At 46.1% G+C, this 18,509-nt stretch overlaps 1 protein-coding gene across 3 annotated transcripts; it reads left to right on the top strand.

The window, feature by feature from the left end:
- The first annotated feature begins 17 nt into the window (after positions 1-17).
- Positions 18-5,747, top strand: MYD88 (MYD88 innate immune signal transduction adaptor). 3 transcript variants are annotated; one of them, XM_033131660.1, is made up of 5 exons: positions 18-1,823; positions 2,697-2,831; positions 3,210-3,371; positions 3,576-3,667; positions 3,944-3,964. In XM_033131660.1, exons 1-5 carry the CDS (start codon positions 1,496-1,498, stop codon positions 3,962-3,964), a joined length of 738 nt encoding a protein of 245 aa, XP_032987551.1. In that variant the 5' UTR covers positions 18-1,495. The 3 variants fall into 3 exon arrangements, with proteins under 3 accessions (XP_032987551.1, XP_032987552.1, XP_032987550.1); XM_033131661.1 differs by having other exon boundaries at positions 20-1,823; positions 3,210-3,399; positions 3,625-3,667; XM_033131659.1 differs by having other exon boundaries at positions 26-1,823; positions 3,210-3,390; positions 3,944-5,747.
- The last annotated feature ends 12,762 nt before the right edge of the window (positions 5,748-18,509 follow it).

Genomic DNA, 18,509 nt, shown 5'->3' with positions numbered 1-18,509 from the left:
CGCCGCAAACAAACAGTCTAACGCAGGGCTCGCGGTCCTCGCCAAGAGTCTCTGATCAGAGTCCCGCCTGCCGAAGCCTGCGGCTGTCAAGCAGGAAGTGGACCTTTCTGAAGCCCCGCCCGGGAATGGAGACGGGAAACCTTTCCACTGGCAGCCCCGCCTGCTGCCGAACCGGAGGCGGTACTCCTGGAGTCGTCTTGGTACCTTAAAGCAAACTCCGCTACTGCCTGGGCTCCCTTCACCTACAACCCTACCCACTGGGCGCCGCCAAACAGAAGGCGGGACCGCCGGGAGCACGGCCCACCGCTCCTGGCTTGGGAAGGAGAAGGCCCGGACTCGAACCCCTTTTTCTTTTCCTAGTCTTTTCCGCAGTCCCCTGGGTCCCAGCATCCAAAGTGGGAGACCTAAATAATTCCGAGACGCCCCAGAGTCCTACCTCGACATGCTTAGGCTGTCCTGGGAAGTCTCTCGAGAAGACTGAAGGAATTTGGGATTCTGAAGGGGCAGGAGAATAGATTATAGAAAGGTGCCGAGATGTGACAAGCTTCTTATCTGGAGAGAGCATCATATACTTCTTACCAATTTTACAGTCATTTTGGATGATTTGATTAGTACCCACTTCCACCACTAGGCTGGGGTTCGCACCAAGGCAGGAAGGCCCCTGTGTCCTGGGAGCCTGCGACATGCTTGACAGTAGGTGATCAATAAATACCTACTGAATGAATGAATGAAGCAGATCTCAGGACTGTATCCTCCCTCCACCCCTAAAGAGCAAGGCCAGGTTCCTCCCAATGGCAGGTTCCTCCTAGACCCCAGAGAGTAGCATTGCGTTACCCCCAGACACCGAAGGCCAGGGTGCCCTGTTACTCCCAACCCTGGAGGGTAGGGTGTGACCTCTACCTTTCAAGAGCAGGACGGTTGCATGCCTCAGACTCCAGATGGCAGTAAGTATGCCCTTTCCCACCTCGACCGCTGAATGCACAGCCGGGGACTCCCCGTACTCCTAGAGGTAGGATTGTGTGTTCCCAAGAGATCGGAGGTGAGGGTGGGGTGGGGGCAGAACCAATGCCTTCCTCCTTGTCCCCTCCCTGCCACCTTCAAGGGCAGAACCGCATGAACTCCTCAGATCCCCAGTAGAAAGATGTGACTCCACCAACCAAATCCCAAAGAGCAAAGCCCCTGTTTCCTACAATCCCCAAAGGAGGGTCGGCGTTCCCCCGCTGCACCAGACCCTCGAGCACAGGTCGGTGGACCTCCTCAGACCTCAGAAGGCTAGTATCCAGTTCCCACATCCCACATTCCGGGTGGCCGGAGCGCAGGAGCCTGGCACCCCCACCTCCCCATCTCTGTGGGTGCTCCAGATTGAACGGCAGGGCGGCACTTCTCGGAAAGAGAAACCCGCGGGGCGGGGCCGAGGGTAGGGTGCCGTACGGGAAGGAGGAAGCACGGACCGGCGACGCGACTCTACAGCGCGGAAGCTCCAGGGCGGCTCGCCATGGCTGCAGGAGTCCCCGGCGCAGGCTCGGCGACCCCCGTCCCCTCCATGTCCTCCCTGCCCTTGGCTGCACTCAACGTGCGAGTACGGCGCCGCCTGTCGCTGTTCCTGAATGTGCGGACGCAGGTCGCGGCCGACTGGACCGCTCTGGCAGAGGAGATGGACTTCGAGTACTTGGAGATCCGGCAGCTGGAGACGCACTCCGATCCCATGGGCAGACTGCTGGACGACTGGCAGGGACGCCCCGGCGCCTCGGTGGGCCGTCTGCTGGAGCTGTTAGCTAAGCTGGGCCGCGACGATGTGCTGCTGGAACTGGGGCCCAGCATCGGTGAGGACGCCCCGTTTCCGGTCTCCTACCCGGGGTGGGGGGATGAGGGAGCTGACCTTCACCGGCCTCAGAGGCCCTCGTTTCCTGGGGGAATTGAGGGGAAGAGGTTGGCAGCCTGCAGAGGGGAAACCATGTGGGGCCAGTTCCCTCTTTCAATACCCGGGGTCCGTAGGGACTGGAGAAAGGAGGTGAAAGCCAGGACAGGCAGAGAACGGAGGGAAACAGCTTAGGCAAAGGCTTTCATGTAGGGCTAGGAGTCAGAATTGGGGTTTTCTGTGGGGCAGTCTCAGTTGCTTCAGGTAGAGCCACAGGGCAGGTGAGGGACTGAAAGCTGACAATTTGGAAACCTCAGATCCCTGGGAAATGTGCCCCTTCCTGTCCCTCGCTGACACTCACCTAAGGTACATGGATAGGCATAGGGACAATGGCCCACAGATGGGCACATCTTGCTTGGTTGGAGCCTCTGCCCTCACTCTGCACATAACCACTGGGTCTCCTGAGCCCTTCTTGCATGTCCAGTACCCTGTTTACATCAGCTGTGGATTCTAGAAGAAGCAGACCTTGTGTTCTATTCTCAGGAGGCCTGGGAAGTTGGGGGCCGGGGGGAGGCGCAGGGCAAAGGGACAGAAAGACACAAGCCTGAGTGTGATGGCTTCCCAGATGGCCAGAACACTATTGATAGCACTTTGGGATGGTCAAGATGCAGGCAGGAGCCCCTTTGCAGAGCTATCAAACTGTGGGTGGCACCGACGGGCTGGAGAAGCCCTGGAAAACAACATGGTCATGGAGGTGGGACAGGGGCTGGACCCTCACTGTGGGTAGAAGTGTGGGGCACCCCTGGGGAGCCTACCACACTCTGTCTCTTTCCCACAGAGGAGGATTGCCAAAAGTATATTCTGAAGCAGCAGCAGGAGGAGTCTGAGAAGCCCTTACAGGTGGCCGCTGTAGATAGCAGCGTCCCACGGACAGCAGAGATGGCGGGTATTACCACACTTGATGACCCCCTGGGTAAGTTCTAATACTGCTCCCCTGGGCCAGAGGTGTTTAGAGCATGGATTTTGAAAGTAGACGGACTGTAGTAGCTTGGGCAAGTCACTTAATCTCTCTGAAGCTGTTTCCTCCTCTAAGAAATGGGAATAATAGGCCTACCTCTGGGTGGGTATGAGACTCTCATGAAATGATGTGTCTGTCTCATGGTCAACCCAGGGCTGGGAGTGGTGGGAGGTGCTCATCCTTCCACTCCTGGGAAGAGCACTTTCTCTGAGTGTCATCTCAGGGGTGGTTTAGGGATCAGGACCAGGGTTGCGTAGGCTGGGGGCTCCTGGCTGGGCTTCTGCCCAGCCTTCCTGCACAGCTCTGACTGTCACCCTTGTGCTCCTCACCCAGGGCAAATGCCTGAGCGATTTGATGCTTTTATCTGCTACTGCTCCAGCGACATCCAGTTTGTGCAGGAGATGATCCAGCAGCTGGAACAGACAAACTATCGGCTGAAGTTGTGTGTGTCCGACCGCGATGTCCTGCCTGGCACCTGTGTCTGGTCTATCGCCAGTGAGCTCATTGAGAAGAGGTTGGCTAGGCGGCCAGGGGGCGAGTGGGTGGGTACATAAAGCCCTGCCCAGGGATCCAGATGCTGGGATTCTCCCAGTTGGGCCCTGTCAAGTCTGGGCACAGTGGGCTCCTCCCTGGGCTGTCCCTTGGGAGTGTGCTAACCTGGGTCGCCGCAGAGCCTGCACCCTGCCCACTCTTCCCTAGGTGCCGCCGGATGGTGGTGGTTGTCTCAGATGATTACCTGCAAAGCAAGGAATGTGACTTCCAGACTAAGTTTGCGCTCAGCCTCTCTCCAGGTAAGCTCAGTTCTGCCCTTGCCACAGAAGAGTGGGTGGTCGGGGCCTTAGGATGCCAGCCGTCCCTCACCAAGGGCCATGGATGCAACACTGAGGAGCTCCTGTGCGTCTCAGCACACCTGAGAGTGTGTGTGCACGAGTGCGTTTTCTTGTGCGTGAATGTGTGCTGAGGTGCTTCGTTGGGGGAGGGCTGTTGTTAACCCTTGGGCTGGGGGCTGGTCCCACCCTACTGTGGGGTGAGGGCCTGGTGCCAGCTCCATACCCCTTGGCTTGCAGGTGCCCATCAGAAGCGACTAATTCCTGTCAAGTACAAGGCAATGAAGAAAGAGTTCCCCAGCATCCTGCGGTTCATCACTGTCTGCGACTACACCAACCCCTGCACCAAATCCTGGTTCTGGACTCGCCTTGCCAAAGCCTTGTCCCTGCCCTGAAGACGGCCCTGGGACCCCAGGGTGTGCATGTCTGTCCGCCGGTACATGTACTTCTGGCCCGGCCTCCTCCTGTGGTTGTAGGGGGACTCTGTTCCACTTGCCTCTCAATTCTTGGAGATACCAACTCCCCAGGGACATCTGTAGCCATGCTACAGACCTGGACATCACATCTCACATCCTGCATGGACTCAGTGGCTGTAAGTGTGTCCACTTGCTGGGTTATCAGCCAGGACACTGAAAACCAGAGGCAGCTGGGACTACCAAGTGGACCAGAGGAGGCAGCTCTGACCTGTCCACACATCTTAGACCTCAGTTTTTCCACTAGAGAACTGAGGAGGATGGGAGAACAGGCAGTAGCTATGTTTGAATCACTGTAGGAAATGGTAAAGCATTGTTCTGGCTCTCTCGGGGACACAGATCTTGGCTGAGAAAGAGCTGGTCCATACGTTGGCCACTGCTTGGGACCACCGCGCTGCCAGGGCAGCTGCTTCCACAATGGTGCCTACTTGTTGCCCACCTCCCATTCCACTTCCTCCTGCTCCATGGGGTAGATGCTGGCCCAACCCAGGGAGATCCCAACTTGAGCCTAATTCCCCAATGGGTTCACCTCTCATCTGCCTCTTTGATTCCTCCCAGCCTCTGCCCACCTTCAGTGTGACAAGTCCCTTGAGTAGCTGGGGCTGCTTTTCACATCCACCCATCAAGATGACTGTGGTCATACTCTCAGCTCTGCCTGGCACGGGATGGGATCCATCAAGTTCGGATTCTGAGGTTGGGTCACCATGGTGGTGTAAGCAGGAAACATTCCTCCCTGGGCCACCTACACAGAGCTTTCCATCAACCTTCTGTAAATTGATTGCCTTACAAAGTTGTTTGCTGGGACCAGTTTACAGCAGGTGACCACACAAGGGCCTCCTGCCCCAAACCTTGTGGGCACATGACACATACACACACAGACACATACACACACACACTCACACACACACACACACACTCACACACCTTCATGCACGCATTTCCCTGGGTACAGTACCCAGATATGGCTGGGTGAGAGTCCTACCATTGAAGAGGCCGAACCTGGACAAAGATGGGACCTTCTTCTATTCCTTTGCTCTTTCTTCCCACTTCACTGAAACCAGACTCAAGAAAGGACCAATATGCCAGCATTTACACCTTCAGTGAAACACAGAACAAGGAAGAGGGCTGCTTGAATTCACACGGCAAGTCAGCTCCCGCACAGCTGTTTTTCCCTCCCTGGGGGATTTGTACCTTAGTGAACTTCAAGCTCTCCTTTGGGGAGAAAATGTCATGGTCTCAGGTCTCTGTCCCAGGGTAGAACCTAGGACCCTAAATCTAATAGAAAATGGGTGCCTTCTCTGCTCCACCTCTAGCCAGGGCTGGAGCAACGTACCTTTCCTGGGGGTCTGGGGAGGGACTGGAGGCCCCCCCGCATGATCGTAGTGAAGCACTTAGTTACCATGCGCCTATCTCCACTTTGATATGGGGAGTATTTTACAACAATTTCAACAAAGTATCTCACACCTATTTTGTACGCATTGTGAGAATTTCAAAGAGCTGAGAAATGCCTGTATGTGTCATTTCTCCTTCTGTATCCTGGTTTTATAATAAAGAGTTTTCTACTTTGGGAACAGCAGGTTTCATTTGTGTCTGGAAGGAGTTTAGAAGCAGTAACGGGGTAAGGCGCTCCTGGGTCAGAAAAAATGGCTCACTGGGTAGGTTCCGGGGGGTTCGACAGGGCTTCCTGAAGAGGGCTGGACCCCTCCTCACCAGGGCTGCAGGCAGAACCTACGATGGCAGGCTCAGCTTCAGACGCTGTGGAGACTGCTTGCCTCCACCAAGTTGGTCTTCCCTTGGGCTGTGCCATGCTCCTGGGTCCTGGCCTAGCCACCGGGCAGGGGCTGCTCTTCTAGGCTCCGAGGAGAGTCTGGAAGAACCCCTGTTCCAGCCACAGATCTATTTGCACATCAATGGGAGGGTTTGACCTCCAGGCTCATTGGTTGTGAGGACTGGCCTTGACTATAATGGAGATGTGGTGCAGGGGCTGACCCCGCAGAGCAGGATCTGCCTCAGCAGGGCTCTGGTGCCTGCCCAATCCGTCCCTTGGCTGTGTCATCTTTAGAGGTGGCTGGGTGATGCTCCAGCTCGTTTCAAAGCTGGCCGCTGGGGTTGCCAGCCCCAGGACCACCTGGGAGGGGACCCGCTGAAGGTCAAGTTAAGCCACAGGCCAGTGCCCCACCGGGGGCCACCTGGCAGGAGCCACAAAGATATCCCCAGATGGCCTCCTTCCGTGCTGTGCCATGACTGGAAGTGCCTTGAGAGGCCAAGCTGCGAACCAAGGCCAGCTACAGCTAGTGCTGGGCTTAGGGCTGCTCAACGAGAGATACAGGACACGCTCGAGCCAGATGTTGCTCCTTTGAGAGACCCTATGAAAATCTGCAGCATGAGCCAAGGCAGGTAGTTTGTACAAAAAAGCCGGTGGAAGTTGCTTGGGTGTGCCCGAAAGTTGGGTGGGGCGTGGTCACAAAATCACCATGGTGTGGGGAACAAATGGTGTTAACCAGCTTGATGGAGACTCAGATATGGTGGCCACCTGCGTCTGCACGCAGGGAAGGGGGAGGGCTCAACAAAGAAACAATGGCCTCCACCAGCTCCTCCATCCAGGAGAAAGCTGCCCCTCCAGCCCCTGTCATGAAGCTGGACAACTCAGTTCCCCGCCATACGTCCCTGCTGCTTCTCCAGCTGCTGCCCCAGCGCTGAAGCTCAGAGCCAGTGATTCAAGCGGTAAGTCCATGCACAGTCCTTTTAAGAGGAGCTCCTGGGACTCCAGCAGCCCTCCAACTCACTCAATCACAATCCCTACTGGTTTTCACAGCCAGAATTTATGGTAACGTCTCTCCCTGGCACTAGAACCCTAGGCTGGGGAGGGGCTGGGACCCCTCACTCCTCTGCAGCCAAGATATCCCTCCCAATTTTTAATGCTCACACGCGGGTGTGGGACCTGCCTATTCCGCGTCTCTGCCCCTTCTACCAGTCTTGAGGTGGCTTCTTTTGCATGTCCTTAGTTGTAGCGCTTCAGTTCAGCAAGATTTTAGGCAATTCTCAATGATGGTTGTTTTTGTAGTTTAGTTGTAATTTTGATGTGGCCGTGAGAGGAGGTACGTGTAGCGTTTACCTACTGCGCCATCTTGACCGCCTAATTTGTACTTCTTAATCCCTTCACCTTTTTCACCCCGCCCCTTAACCGCCCTCCCATCGGGCAACCATCAGTTGGTTCTCTGTATTTATGAGTGTTTCTGGGGTTTTTTGTTTGTTTATTTTATTCTTAAGATTCCACATGTAAGTGAGATCATGTGGTATTTGTCTCTGTCCAACATTTCATTTATCGTAATACCCTCTAGGTCCATCCATGTTGTTGAAAATGGTAAGATTTCATTTTTTATGGCTGAGTAATATTCCATTGTATATATGTACCACATCTTTATCCATTCATCTATTGATAGACACTTAGGTTGCTTCCATATCTTGGCTGTTGTAAATAATGCTGCAATGGACATATGGATGCATGTCTTTTTGAAAAAAATATGTTGGGTTTCTTCTGAAAAATACCCAGAAGCGGAATTACAGGGTTATAAGTTAGTTCTATTTTTAATTTTTTGAGGAACCTCCAAACTGAGAAAACCTCAGTTTGGAGGTTCTCAATAGGGAAAATTCACTGCTGTAATTTTCAAAGGCAAAAGCAGGAAATTTTGGAGGGCAGCAGCAAAGTTAAATACAAAACTACAAATCTATATGACAATGACCTGGATTCTGCCACCAGTCAATTATGGGACAGAAACAGGAAGAGGGATTTCCTCCAGATTATATAATAAAATATACTAACATAGTGTGGCTTTGTTGGATCCTGGTTCAAAGAGACCAATTATAAAAAGACATTTGTGGGTCATATATCTGATAAAGGAGATTAAGACCTCAAAACTATAACTCAAAAACAAACTACCCAATTAAAAAATGGGCAAAAGATGACTAGACATTTCTCCAAAGAAGATATACAAATCACTAATAAGTATATGAAAATATGCTCAACATTACTAATCATTAGGGAACTGCAACTCAAAAGCATAATGAGATACTATCTCATACCCATTAAGATAGAAACTATAAAAAGAAACAGAAAATAACAAGTGTTGGCAAGGATATGGAGAAATTGGAATCCTTGTGCACTGTTGGTGGGAATGTAAAATGGTACCGTTGCTGTGTAAAATGGTATGGCAATTTCACAGAGAATTAAACAATTACCATATGATCCAGCAATTCCACCTGAGTATAGAACCAGAAGAACTGAAAGCAGGGTCTCAAAGAGATATCTGTATACCCATATTCATAGCCAAATTGTCCCTTGACAGAAGAATGGATAAGCAAAATGTGATTTATCCATACAATGGAATATTATTCATCTTTAAAAAGACAAAATTCTGACATATGCTACAACATAGATGAACTTTGAGGACATTATGCTAAGTGAAATAGTTGCAAAAAGACAAATACTGTATAATACAACTTATGTGAGGTACCTAGAGTAGTCATATTCATAGAGATAAAAAATAAAATGATGGTTTCCAGGGCTTGGGGGAAGAGAGAATGGAGAGCTATTATCTGATGGGTGCAGAGTTTAAGTTTTACACAATGACAAAATTTCTGGAAATTGGTTGTACAATGTGAATGTACTTAACACTCCTTGAGCTGTATAATTAAAAAATGGTTAAGATGGTAAATTTTATGTGTATCTTACCATTAAAAAAAAGACATACTTGGGACAATTGGGGAAATTTGATGCTGCTAAAGAATTATCACTATTTTTTTTAAGTGTGATAATAGCATTGCGGTTATATAAGAAAGTGTCCAAATTCAGAGATTCTAAAGTATAGTGATATAAATACCTGGGATTTGCTTTTAAATACTTAAGTCAGTTAAAAGAGAAAAAAAATAACAAAGGATATATGAAGCAAATGTGACCATATATTTGTTATTATTAGTTATTAAAATCACCCAATTTGAACAACAAAGAGAATAGACTGAAAAATAATTAACAGTCTCAGGAATATGTGGGACTATAAGAAATACCTAATGTTTATGTCACTGAAGTTCTAAACGAAGAGATGAAAGAAGGTGGAGCTTAAAAAGTAGTCAAATAAATATGGCTGAAAAATTTCCAAATATGGCAAAGATATAAATCTACAGATACAAGAAAATGATCAAATCCCAAACAGGGTAACCCAAAGAAATCCATGCCAGATACATCATAGTCAAACTTCTGAAAACTAAAGACAAATAAAAAATCTTGAAAGCAGTTGGAGAGAAATGACACCTTCCCTATAATGATGAAAACAATTTAAATGATATCAAATTTCTCATCAAAAGCCATGGAGATCACAAGGAAGTAACACAACATTCTTCAAATGCTCAAAGAAAAAAATTGTCAATTCAAAATCCTATATCCATTGAAGACCGTGAATGAAGAAGAAATCAAGACATTCTCAGAATTCGAAAAACTATGAGAATTTGTCAACAGCAGACCTACCCTTATAAAACAGCTAAAGGTAGTTTTTGAAATAGAATACAAATGATTTTAAAAGAATCTTGGAACATCAAGAAGGAAGAACAAGAGAGTAAAAATAAGTTGATGCAATATGCTTTCCTTCTCCTTTTTTCTAAATTATATCTGATGGTTTAAACAAAAGATTAGTGGTTGCTTGTGGGACAAATTAGGGAAGTTGGTAATCATGGTGGTAATTTCTGCTTCAAGCAACTGCATAAATGGAAAGGAGAAATAAAGTGACTATTGGTGGGGAAGAGGGGCTCTGTGGTCCCCACGATTTTCTCTTACCTCAAAAGATCAAAGCCCACAAGGTCCAGTCCAGTATCCCCTGTCCTACACCCTTATGCATTCCTGTCTGATGTACTCAATTTAGGTAGAGAAAATATTTAAGGCAGTATAAATAGAGGAGAGTAAAGGGACTTAAAGATTTCTACACCTCACTGAAACTGGTAATGGCAAAACAGGTAGAACTGAGATAAGTTATGTACATACAATGTTATACCTAGAACACCAACTAAATATCTATACATAGAGATACTCTCCAAACATTATAAATTAAAATGAAATTCTACTTGAAATGACCAAAATTATAGAGATGGAGAATAGATTAGTGATTGTTAGAAGTTAGAGATGTTTGGTGGTGGGGAGGAGAGTAGGTGTGCTATAAAGAGGTAACCGAGGGAGATCTTTAAGGTGTTGTGATAGTTCTACATCTCGATTCTGGTGGTGGTTACACGGGTCTACACATGTGATAAAATGGCAAAAGACTGTACACAGACATTGTACCAATGTCAAGTTCCTGGTTTTGGTATTATACTATAATTACATGTGTCCATTGGGGGAAACTGTGTGAAAGGTCCAGGAACTTCTCTACTATTCTTGCAACTTCCTTTGTTATCTATAATTACCTCAAGACAAAATGGTTTTTTTTTCTAAGTTAACATAAAAATGAAGTAAAAACAAAAGTTCCTGAGTGCTTATGCAATGATTAAAGCTTAAAATTTTCCAATTTGTTTCCTCCCTTGTTTTATTGAGATATAATTGACCTATAGCATCATGTAAGTTTAAGATGTAGAGCGTGACTTGACTTACATGTATTATGAAATAATTACCACGATAAGTTAACATCCGTCATCTCATAGACACACACACACACACAAAAGAAAAAATGTTTTTTGCCTTGTGATGAGAGTTCTTAGGGTCTACTCACTTAACAACTGTCAAATATACCATACGGCAGTTTTAAATATAATCATGCTGTACATTGCATCTTCAGTACCTATTTATCTTATAACTGGAAGTTTGTACTTTTTGACCACCTTCATGCAATTTTCCCACAAATGGCAGGATTTCCTTTTTGTAATGGCTGAATAATACTCCATTGTATATATCGTTGGCCCCCCCATATCCATGGGTTCCACATCTGAGGATTCAACCAACCACAGATCAAAAACATTTTTTTAAAAAGTTACGTTGTATCTGACGTGTACTATGTGGTTAGACCTATGATGGCTGTGCCAGTAGTGAACATGCACAGACTTTTTTTTCTCGTTATTCCCTGACAATACGGTATAACAACTATTTACATGGCATTTACATCGCATTAGGTATTAAACGTGATCTAGAGAAGACGTAAAGTATACGGGAGGATGTATGTAGGTTGTATACAAATACTATGTCATTCTATATAAGGGACTTGAGCATCTGTGGATTTTGGAATGGGGGTGTGTGGGCCCTGGAACCAATCCCCTGAGGATACTGAGGGATGGCTATATATATTAATACCACAACTTATTTAATTATTCACCCATTGATAGATACATTGTTTCCATGTCTTGGCCATTGTAAATAACACTGCTAGGAACATGGGAGTGCAGATACATCTTTGACATAGTGTTTTCATTTCCTTTGGATGTATTCCCAGAAGTGGGATTGCTAGATCACATGGTAGGTCTGTTTTTAATTTTTTGAGGAACCCCCATACTGAACAGTTGCAAATCAATGACCTCAGCTTCCATGTGAAGAAACAGGAAAACAAAAAGAATAATTTGGATTCTAAATAAACAGAAGGAAAGAAATAATAATGATCAGAGTGGAAATCAATGAAATAATAAACAAAATTCAATAGAGAAAATCAATGAAACCAAAAACGGATTCTTTGAGGAAAAAAATCTACCCAGTTGTTAAACCTCTAGTCAAACTGATCAGGAATAAAGAGAGGGAAGATATAAATTACCAGTTTCAGGAATGAGAGAAGTGACATCACTACAGCTTATACAGATATTGAAAGGGTAATATGGCAATGTTACGAACAATTTAATGCCAATAAATTTTAACAACTTAGCTGAAATGGACAAATTTCTTGAACAACACAAACTATCAAAGCTTATTTAAGAATAGACAGCCTGCACAGATTTATATCTATTAAGAATTTTGAAGTTGTAGTTAAATTCCCTCCCACAAAGAAAATGGTGACAATGGCCCGATCAGCTTGGTGAGGGCAACTCTATGTTGCTGAGCCTGTGCACTGTCTCCTTCCCTGTCACATGGCCACTCTGTAAATGGGTCTATTGACCAAGCACCAGAGTATTTGAGGAAGGACCATCTGATGTCCACAGGTGGCACCATCGTTTCCTCCTGATTATTGAGTCTCATCTACAACAGGCGCCCTTCGAAGTGCATTGTGATATGGGACACGTGAATATCTTTACACTCTGTATTGCAAGAAGCCCATCTTTCCCCTGGACCTCCTTGTCACCAATCTTCTCATCTGTTTCTCTCTAAATTCTTGACCAGCTGGCCATCCTATTAGCCACTGCCCATGAGTCAAGTTAGATCTGTATCTTAGATAGGTCTATAGCAGAGTACTGCCCACTGGAGACTACTAACTTTTGGAGCCACTCCAGAGTGGGCTGTGGTGCAACCGTTATCCACTCATGTCTGGTTCCAACTTAAGTGTACATTCATTTGTAACAGAAGCCTGTGCTTTCTTTTCCTCCACTAATTGATCTAATGTGTTCTTCTTGGGAGCATAGGTAGACTATTGAAGAAGATATAGTCAGGCAGTGGCCTCGGGTACAAGAGGAGTTGGGTAGTTCACTAGCATACAACCCTATTTTAAGCAAAAGAGAATTTACTGGCTCACACATCTGAAAAGTCAAGCTGTAAGGTTTGAAGCAGGGGCTCAAATGGGGTCATCAGTGTCTGGTTTTTCCTCCTTTTGCAGTGTTCACATACAGGCAGGGTTTCCCATCACACTCCAAGATGGGTCCAGAACTTACAGCCTTTTTCATTTAAGCAGGATAGGATCCATCAAAGGATTCATTGGGTCTCTTTGACTGATTGGGTCCCATGACATACCTGAACCAATCATAGTGCTCAGCATCAAATTGAGGTGCTGCTTGGTTTAGATCTGTCTAAACCAGGGGCTGAGGGAAATCGTGGCATGGAACCTGGATAACAAGGAGAAATGCTGATGTTGGGTAGCCAAAACACCATGTACAGGCAAACTTCGTTTTCCTGTATTTTGCTTTATTGTGTTTCACAGAGGTTGCATTTTTTATAAATTGAAGGCAAGACCAAAAAGATTATGACTTGCTTAATTGTAATACTCACTTTAGAGTGATGGTCTGGAACAGAACCCACAATATATCCAAGGTATGCCTGTATCCTATATCTCTCTTCCAGGTTTTCAATCTTTCTGTACCTACGAGTCCCCTGGGAATCCCATTAAAGTGCAGAATCCGATGAATTAGATCTGGAGCGGGGCCTGAAATTCCTTATTTCTGATAGGTGATGTCAAGGCTACTGTTCCAGGAACCACACTTTCAGCAGCAAGGTTCTGCAGCTGCACAGCCCAGGACGGCCGCCACTAGCTACATGTGACTACTGAGCACTCAAAGTGTGAGTAGTCTGAACCGAGGTAGGTGTGCTGGAAGTGTAAGACCCACTGAAAAACATTAAAATCTCATCAACAGTTTTTATGTAAATTACATGTTGAAATTACATTTTAGATATATTAGGTTAAATAAAATATATTAAAATTAATTTCACCTGTTTTTACTTTTTTCAACATGGCGACTAAGAAACGTAAAACGACCTATGTGGCTCACATGTTTCTGTTGGATAGTGCTGCTCTAGAAGGAGGTAACTTGAAGTAGACAGGCGGGTGTTCTTAAAACACATTTATTTTCACTTACGGATATTCAAACGGAAGAGCCGGTAGAGCAGAGATCATGTGATGCTTACCTCAGGCTCTTGGACTTGGCAAACCCTTGGTCAGGACCTCAGGACCTCAGGGTTAGTTCATTGCAGGTTGAATGGATACAGGAGTGCTTAGGATAGGGGACACTGGAATGGACCTGGTGCGATTTGATCTGAGGAAAGAAGAGATTCTGAGGATCCCAGAGTCCCTCTTCCCAGCCAGCAGTCATTTCTCATTCTTGTTTATGGAATCGCCTGAGGCAGAAATTACTACCGTGCTTATCAACTTCCCTAATCTATGTGTACATAATCACTAATCTCCACCTGTCTTTTCACAACCAGATGCGTGGACCCCGTTGCAGCCTGTGTTCCAGGGGCTCCCTACTGCACCCAGAGGGTCTTGTCCTACCAGTCTGCCAGCCCCCAGAGGTGCCTCACTTTCCCCATCCGAGTTATTCCCTTACTGTTTGAGTCTCCTTCTTCACCTCCTAGTCTCTACTCCACCAATTCTGCCTCCAGGGGGTTTTTCAGAACCTCTGGCCCACAGAGGCTTGTCTGCAGGACTTGGAGGACACACTGCCTTTGGGACAAGCCAGCATATCTGCTATGGAGGACGGTGTCATCTAACTCTTGAGTTATTCGGGTTTTCCTGCATTTGGGCCTTTATTCTTCAACTGGGCTTTAAGTTCCTTGAGGACAGAGTCCTGCTTGGTTTATGTTTATATTCTGCTTTTGACTTGGACCGGTATAATAAGTAGGTCCTCAAAAAACATAATTTGGTTAATTTTCCTAACAAAAAATGAAATGCTGGTTGAAAATACATAGACTTTTACATATGCGTTAATATGTTACCAGTGACTATTTTTATAATGAACATTATTATTTTTAAAAAGCAAGATGGTATATAAATTCTGGCAAGGATGTGGAAAATAGGGAAAACTTGTGCACTGTTGAAGGGATTGTAAACTGGTGCAGCCACTGTGAAAAACAGTATGGGGGTTCCTCAAAAAATTAAAAATAGACCTACCATATGATCTAGCAATCCCACTTCTGGGAATATTGAACACATTAGATCAATTAGTGGAGGAAAAGAAAGCACAGGCTTCTGTTACAGATGAATGTACACTTAAGTTGGAACCAGACATGAGTGGATAACGGTTGCACCACAGCCCACTCTGGAGTGGCTCCAAAAGTTAGTAGTCTCCAGTGGGCAGTACTCTGCTATAGACCTATCTAAGATACAGATCTAACTTGATTCATGGGCAGTGGCTAATAGGATGACCAGCTGGTCAAGAATTTAGAGAGAAACAGATGAGAAGATTGGTGACAAGGAGGTCCAGGGGAAAGATGGGCTTCTTGCAATACAGAGTGTAAAGATATTCACGTGTCCCATATCACAATGCACTTCGAAGGGCGCCTGTTGTAGATGAGACTCAATAATCAGGAGGAAACGATGGTGCCACCTGTGGACATCAGATGGTCCTTCCTCAAATACTCTGGTGCTTGGTCAATAGACCCATTTACAGAGTGGCCATGTGACAGGGAAGGAGACAGTGCACAGGCTCAGCAACATAGAGTTGCCCTCACCAAGCTGATCGGGCCATTGTCACCATTTTCTTTGTGGGAGGGAATTTAACTACAACTTCAAAATTCTTAATAGATATAAATCTGTGCAGGCTGTCTATTCTTAAATAAGCTTTGATAGTTTGTGTTGTTCAAGAAATTTGTCCATTTCAGCTAAGTTGTTAAAAGTTATTGGCATTAAATTGTTCGTAACATTGCCATATTACCCTTTCAATATCTGTATAAGCTGTAGTGATGTCACTTCTCTCATTCCTGAAATTGGTAATTTATGTCTTCCCTCCTTTTGTTCCTGATCAGTTTGACTAGAGGTTTAACAACTGGGTAGATTTTTTTCCTCAAAGAATCCGTTTTTGGTTTCATTGATTTTCTCTATTGAATTTTGTTTATTATTTCATTGATTTCCACTCTGATCATTATTATTTCTTTCCTTCTGTTTATTTAGAATCCAAATTATTCTTTTTGTTTTCCTGTTTCTTCATATGGAAGCTGAGGTCATTGATTTGCAACTGTTCTTTTGTACCATAGGCATTTAGTGCGATATTAAGTACTGCTGTTGAATGCCCAACTTGCATATTCAGAAGCTGTGTTGAGCCTAGAAATGGCACCATTTCCAGAGGGACCAGCCAGACACCTGGCTATTGGATCTCTTTCAACATGTGGGAGAAAGTTATTTGTCTTTACACGAGTAGACACATATCAAGGGTATGAATTTGCCTCCCCTGCCATTTCTGCTGGCACCACCAGTTTATGGAACTGCAAAATGCCTTCCCCAGTGCCATGATATCTCACATGACACTGCTTCCACCTAAGGGCCACATTTTATGGCAAATAAAATGTGACAATGGCCTCATCCTCTTAGAATTACTGGTCTTACCACATGCCCCATCACCCAGAAAGTGCTAGTCTGGTAGAACAGTGGATTGGCTTGTTTAAGTCTCCATTTATAAGCCTTAAATCAGCAACTAGTACATGGTACCATTTCCTCCAAAACCAGAATGCACGGCTTTGGGAAATAAGGGGTAAAAGAGGAGGTGACCTTCCTCACTGTTACACCAAATGAACAGAAAGGAATTTTGGGGCTTCCCATCTTTGCAACCTTGGGCACGGTGGGTTCGGAAGTCCTATTGCCAAAAGGAAGGATGCTTTCACCAGGAACACTACCATGGTTCCATTGAACTGGAAGTGGAAATTGCCTCCTGACAATTGTGGCAGAGACTGTCCCCAGAATCTAGCGTCCCTTTCTTCCTTTAGGAATAGAATTCCAGAGTTTTAAAACTGGGCATGTGGTCACCCTGCTAAAGACCACAAAGCCATGTATACGTAGGGTTGGTGGACTCGATTATTGGGAGCTAGAAGGTGCATGTTGAGGATGGCAGACATAGGATGGACCACGACACTATGGATTTGAAATATCCACCCAGGACTTCTTTTCCTCAGACTTTTATGTCAGAGGAAACAAATTTCTATTTTGGCTATTGTTACAGTAGGAAAGCTAGCATCCGTATGCAGTTTGGGTCTTCTGTCAGTAGCAACCAAAAGGCCCTAAATGACAAAATGATTCTGCTATTAAATATAATCCTATAATCTAATCTTTCCCATGAGTCCCCACCCTGTTGGGTGGGAAGGGGAGATTTAGGCTTGCCAGTAAACAATATGTTAGATTTTTTTGGTTTTAGCAGCATCTTTGGAGGGAAGGTCTCTTCTCCTTCCCCTTTCACATTGTCAAGAGGTTCCTAGGAGAGGAGAGGCTCAAATGTGATCTTGTGGTAGGATCCCTGTGAGCAGGTCCTTGTGCTGTGCTCTGGTTCTGTCATGATATACCTGGCCTGTTTCTGGAGTTCCTCTAATTACCTGCTGAGATGCAGGGTCCTCACCTGGCCTTTGGAGTGTAATGCCAGCACCCAGAGCCGAAGCCTGTAGTCCTGACCATGTGCCACAAAGTTCTACCTCTGTAGCCTTTTCATCCCAGTGCTTTGTACAAGCCTCTGCAACACTTCCTCATGCCTTTATGCAGCACAGGGAAGCTTTTGCTGTCCTGCAGACCAAATATATGCTGTGAGGGATCAGATGTGGTATCCTGGTGTTCACTGGCCTAGACTCTGCCCTCCATCATTCCTACATTATTGTTCCTACAGTATGTTGGACATGATACAAAGCCAAGCGCAAGGCTTCTCCTAGTGACTTGCAGCCTCCCCCAAGCCACACCTGGGGAATTGGTCCATAAGCCTCTGATGTTCTTGGGTTCTTCATAGTTTCCGTATCTGTCTTGGATATTCTATAGCTTCTCCGAGTCAAGGTTTGGATGGATTGGGGAGGATGTATAGGAGGAAATGTGGACCCTGGAGCCTGCCTGGCTTCCTGGCTTTCCCTCTTCTGTTTCTCCTGTCCATATGACCATAGGTAACAAAAACTAAGTGGTGCTTTTATTTCCCCTTGCTTTCCACCAGTATAGTGACCCCCATAGTCAGGATATTACAGGTGGCTGGGGATCCATCCCTACAGTATGGAAGGAACATCACGGCTTTTGATATGAGGGTTGTAGGACAACTGTGAACTAGGGCTCTAAGGACAATTATATTGATGGTCCATCTCTCGAATTTTATCCCTGTTAAAAACTTAAGACCTTGTGCCAGGGTGTTTTGTGTACACATCCCAGTTTCTGGTTCTACTCCGCTGCCCTCAGTTCTGCCCATTTCTCTTCTTCAAATCTTCATAGTGCAAATTCCTTCCCTACCCTTTCTACATCCCGGGGTTGTGGCCCTAAGATCCATTCCCTTCCCCCAGGCAATTTGTGGGCACACCTATCTCCTGGTGGTACATTTCCTACAGCCTGCTTACTTAACCTAGAAGAATGCCATGTTTGTGTGTGCTCGTGCATTTACACATGCTTCACCAGGACCCTCCAAGGGGGCTTTGACACTCCAAATTTGCTTCCTTCCAAAGTCTCCCTGCCACGTGGAATGTCAGTAACACACCCTACACACCATATGCACACACATTACCAGGT

Source organism: Rhinolophus ferrumequinum, chromosome 17 (assembly GCF_004115265.2).
Source record: "Rhinolophus ferrumequinum isolate MPI-CBG mRhiFer1 chromosome 17, mRhiFer1_v1.p, whole genome shotgun sequence".
Lineage (NCBI taxonomy): Eukaryota > Metazoa > Chordata > Mammalia > Chiroptera > Rhinolophidae > Rhinolophus > Rhinolophus ferrumequinum.
This window is presented reverse-complemented; position numbering and strand designations above follow the sequence as displayed.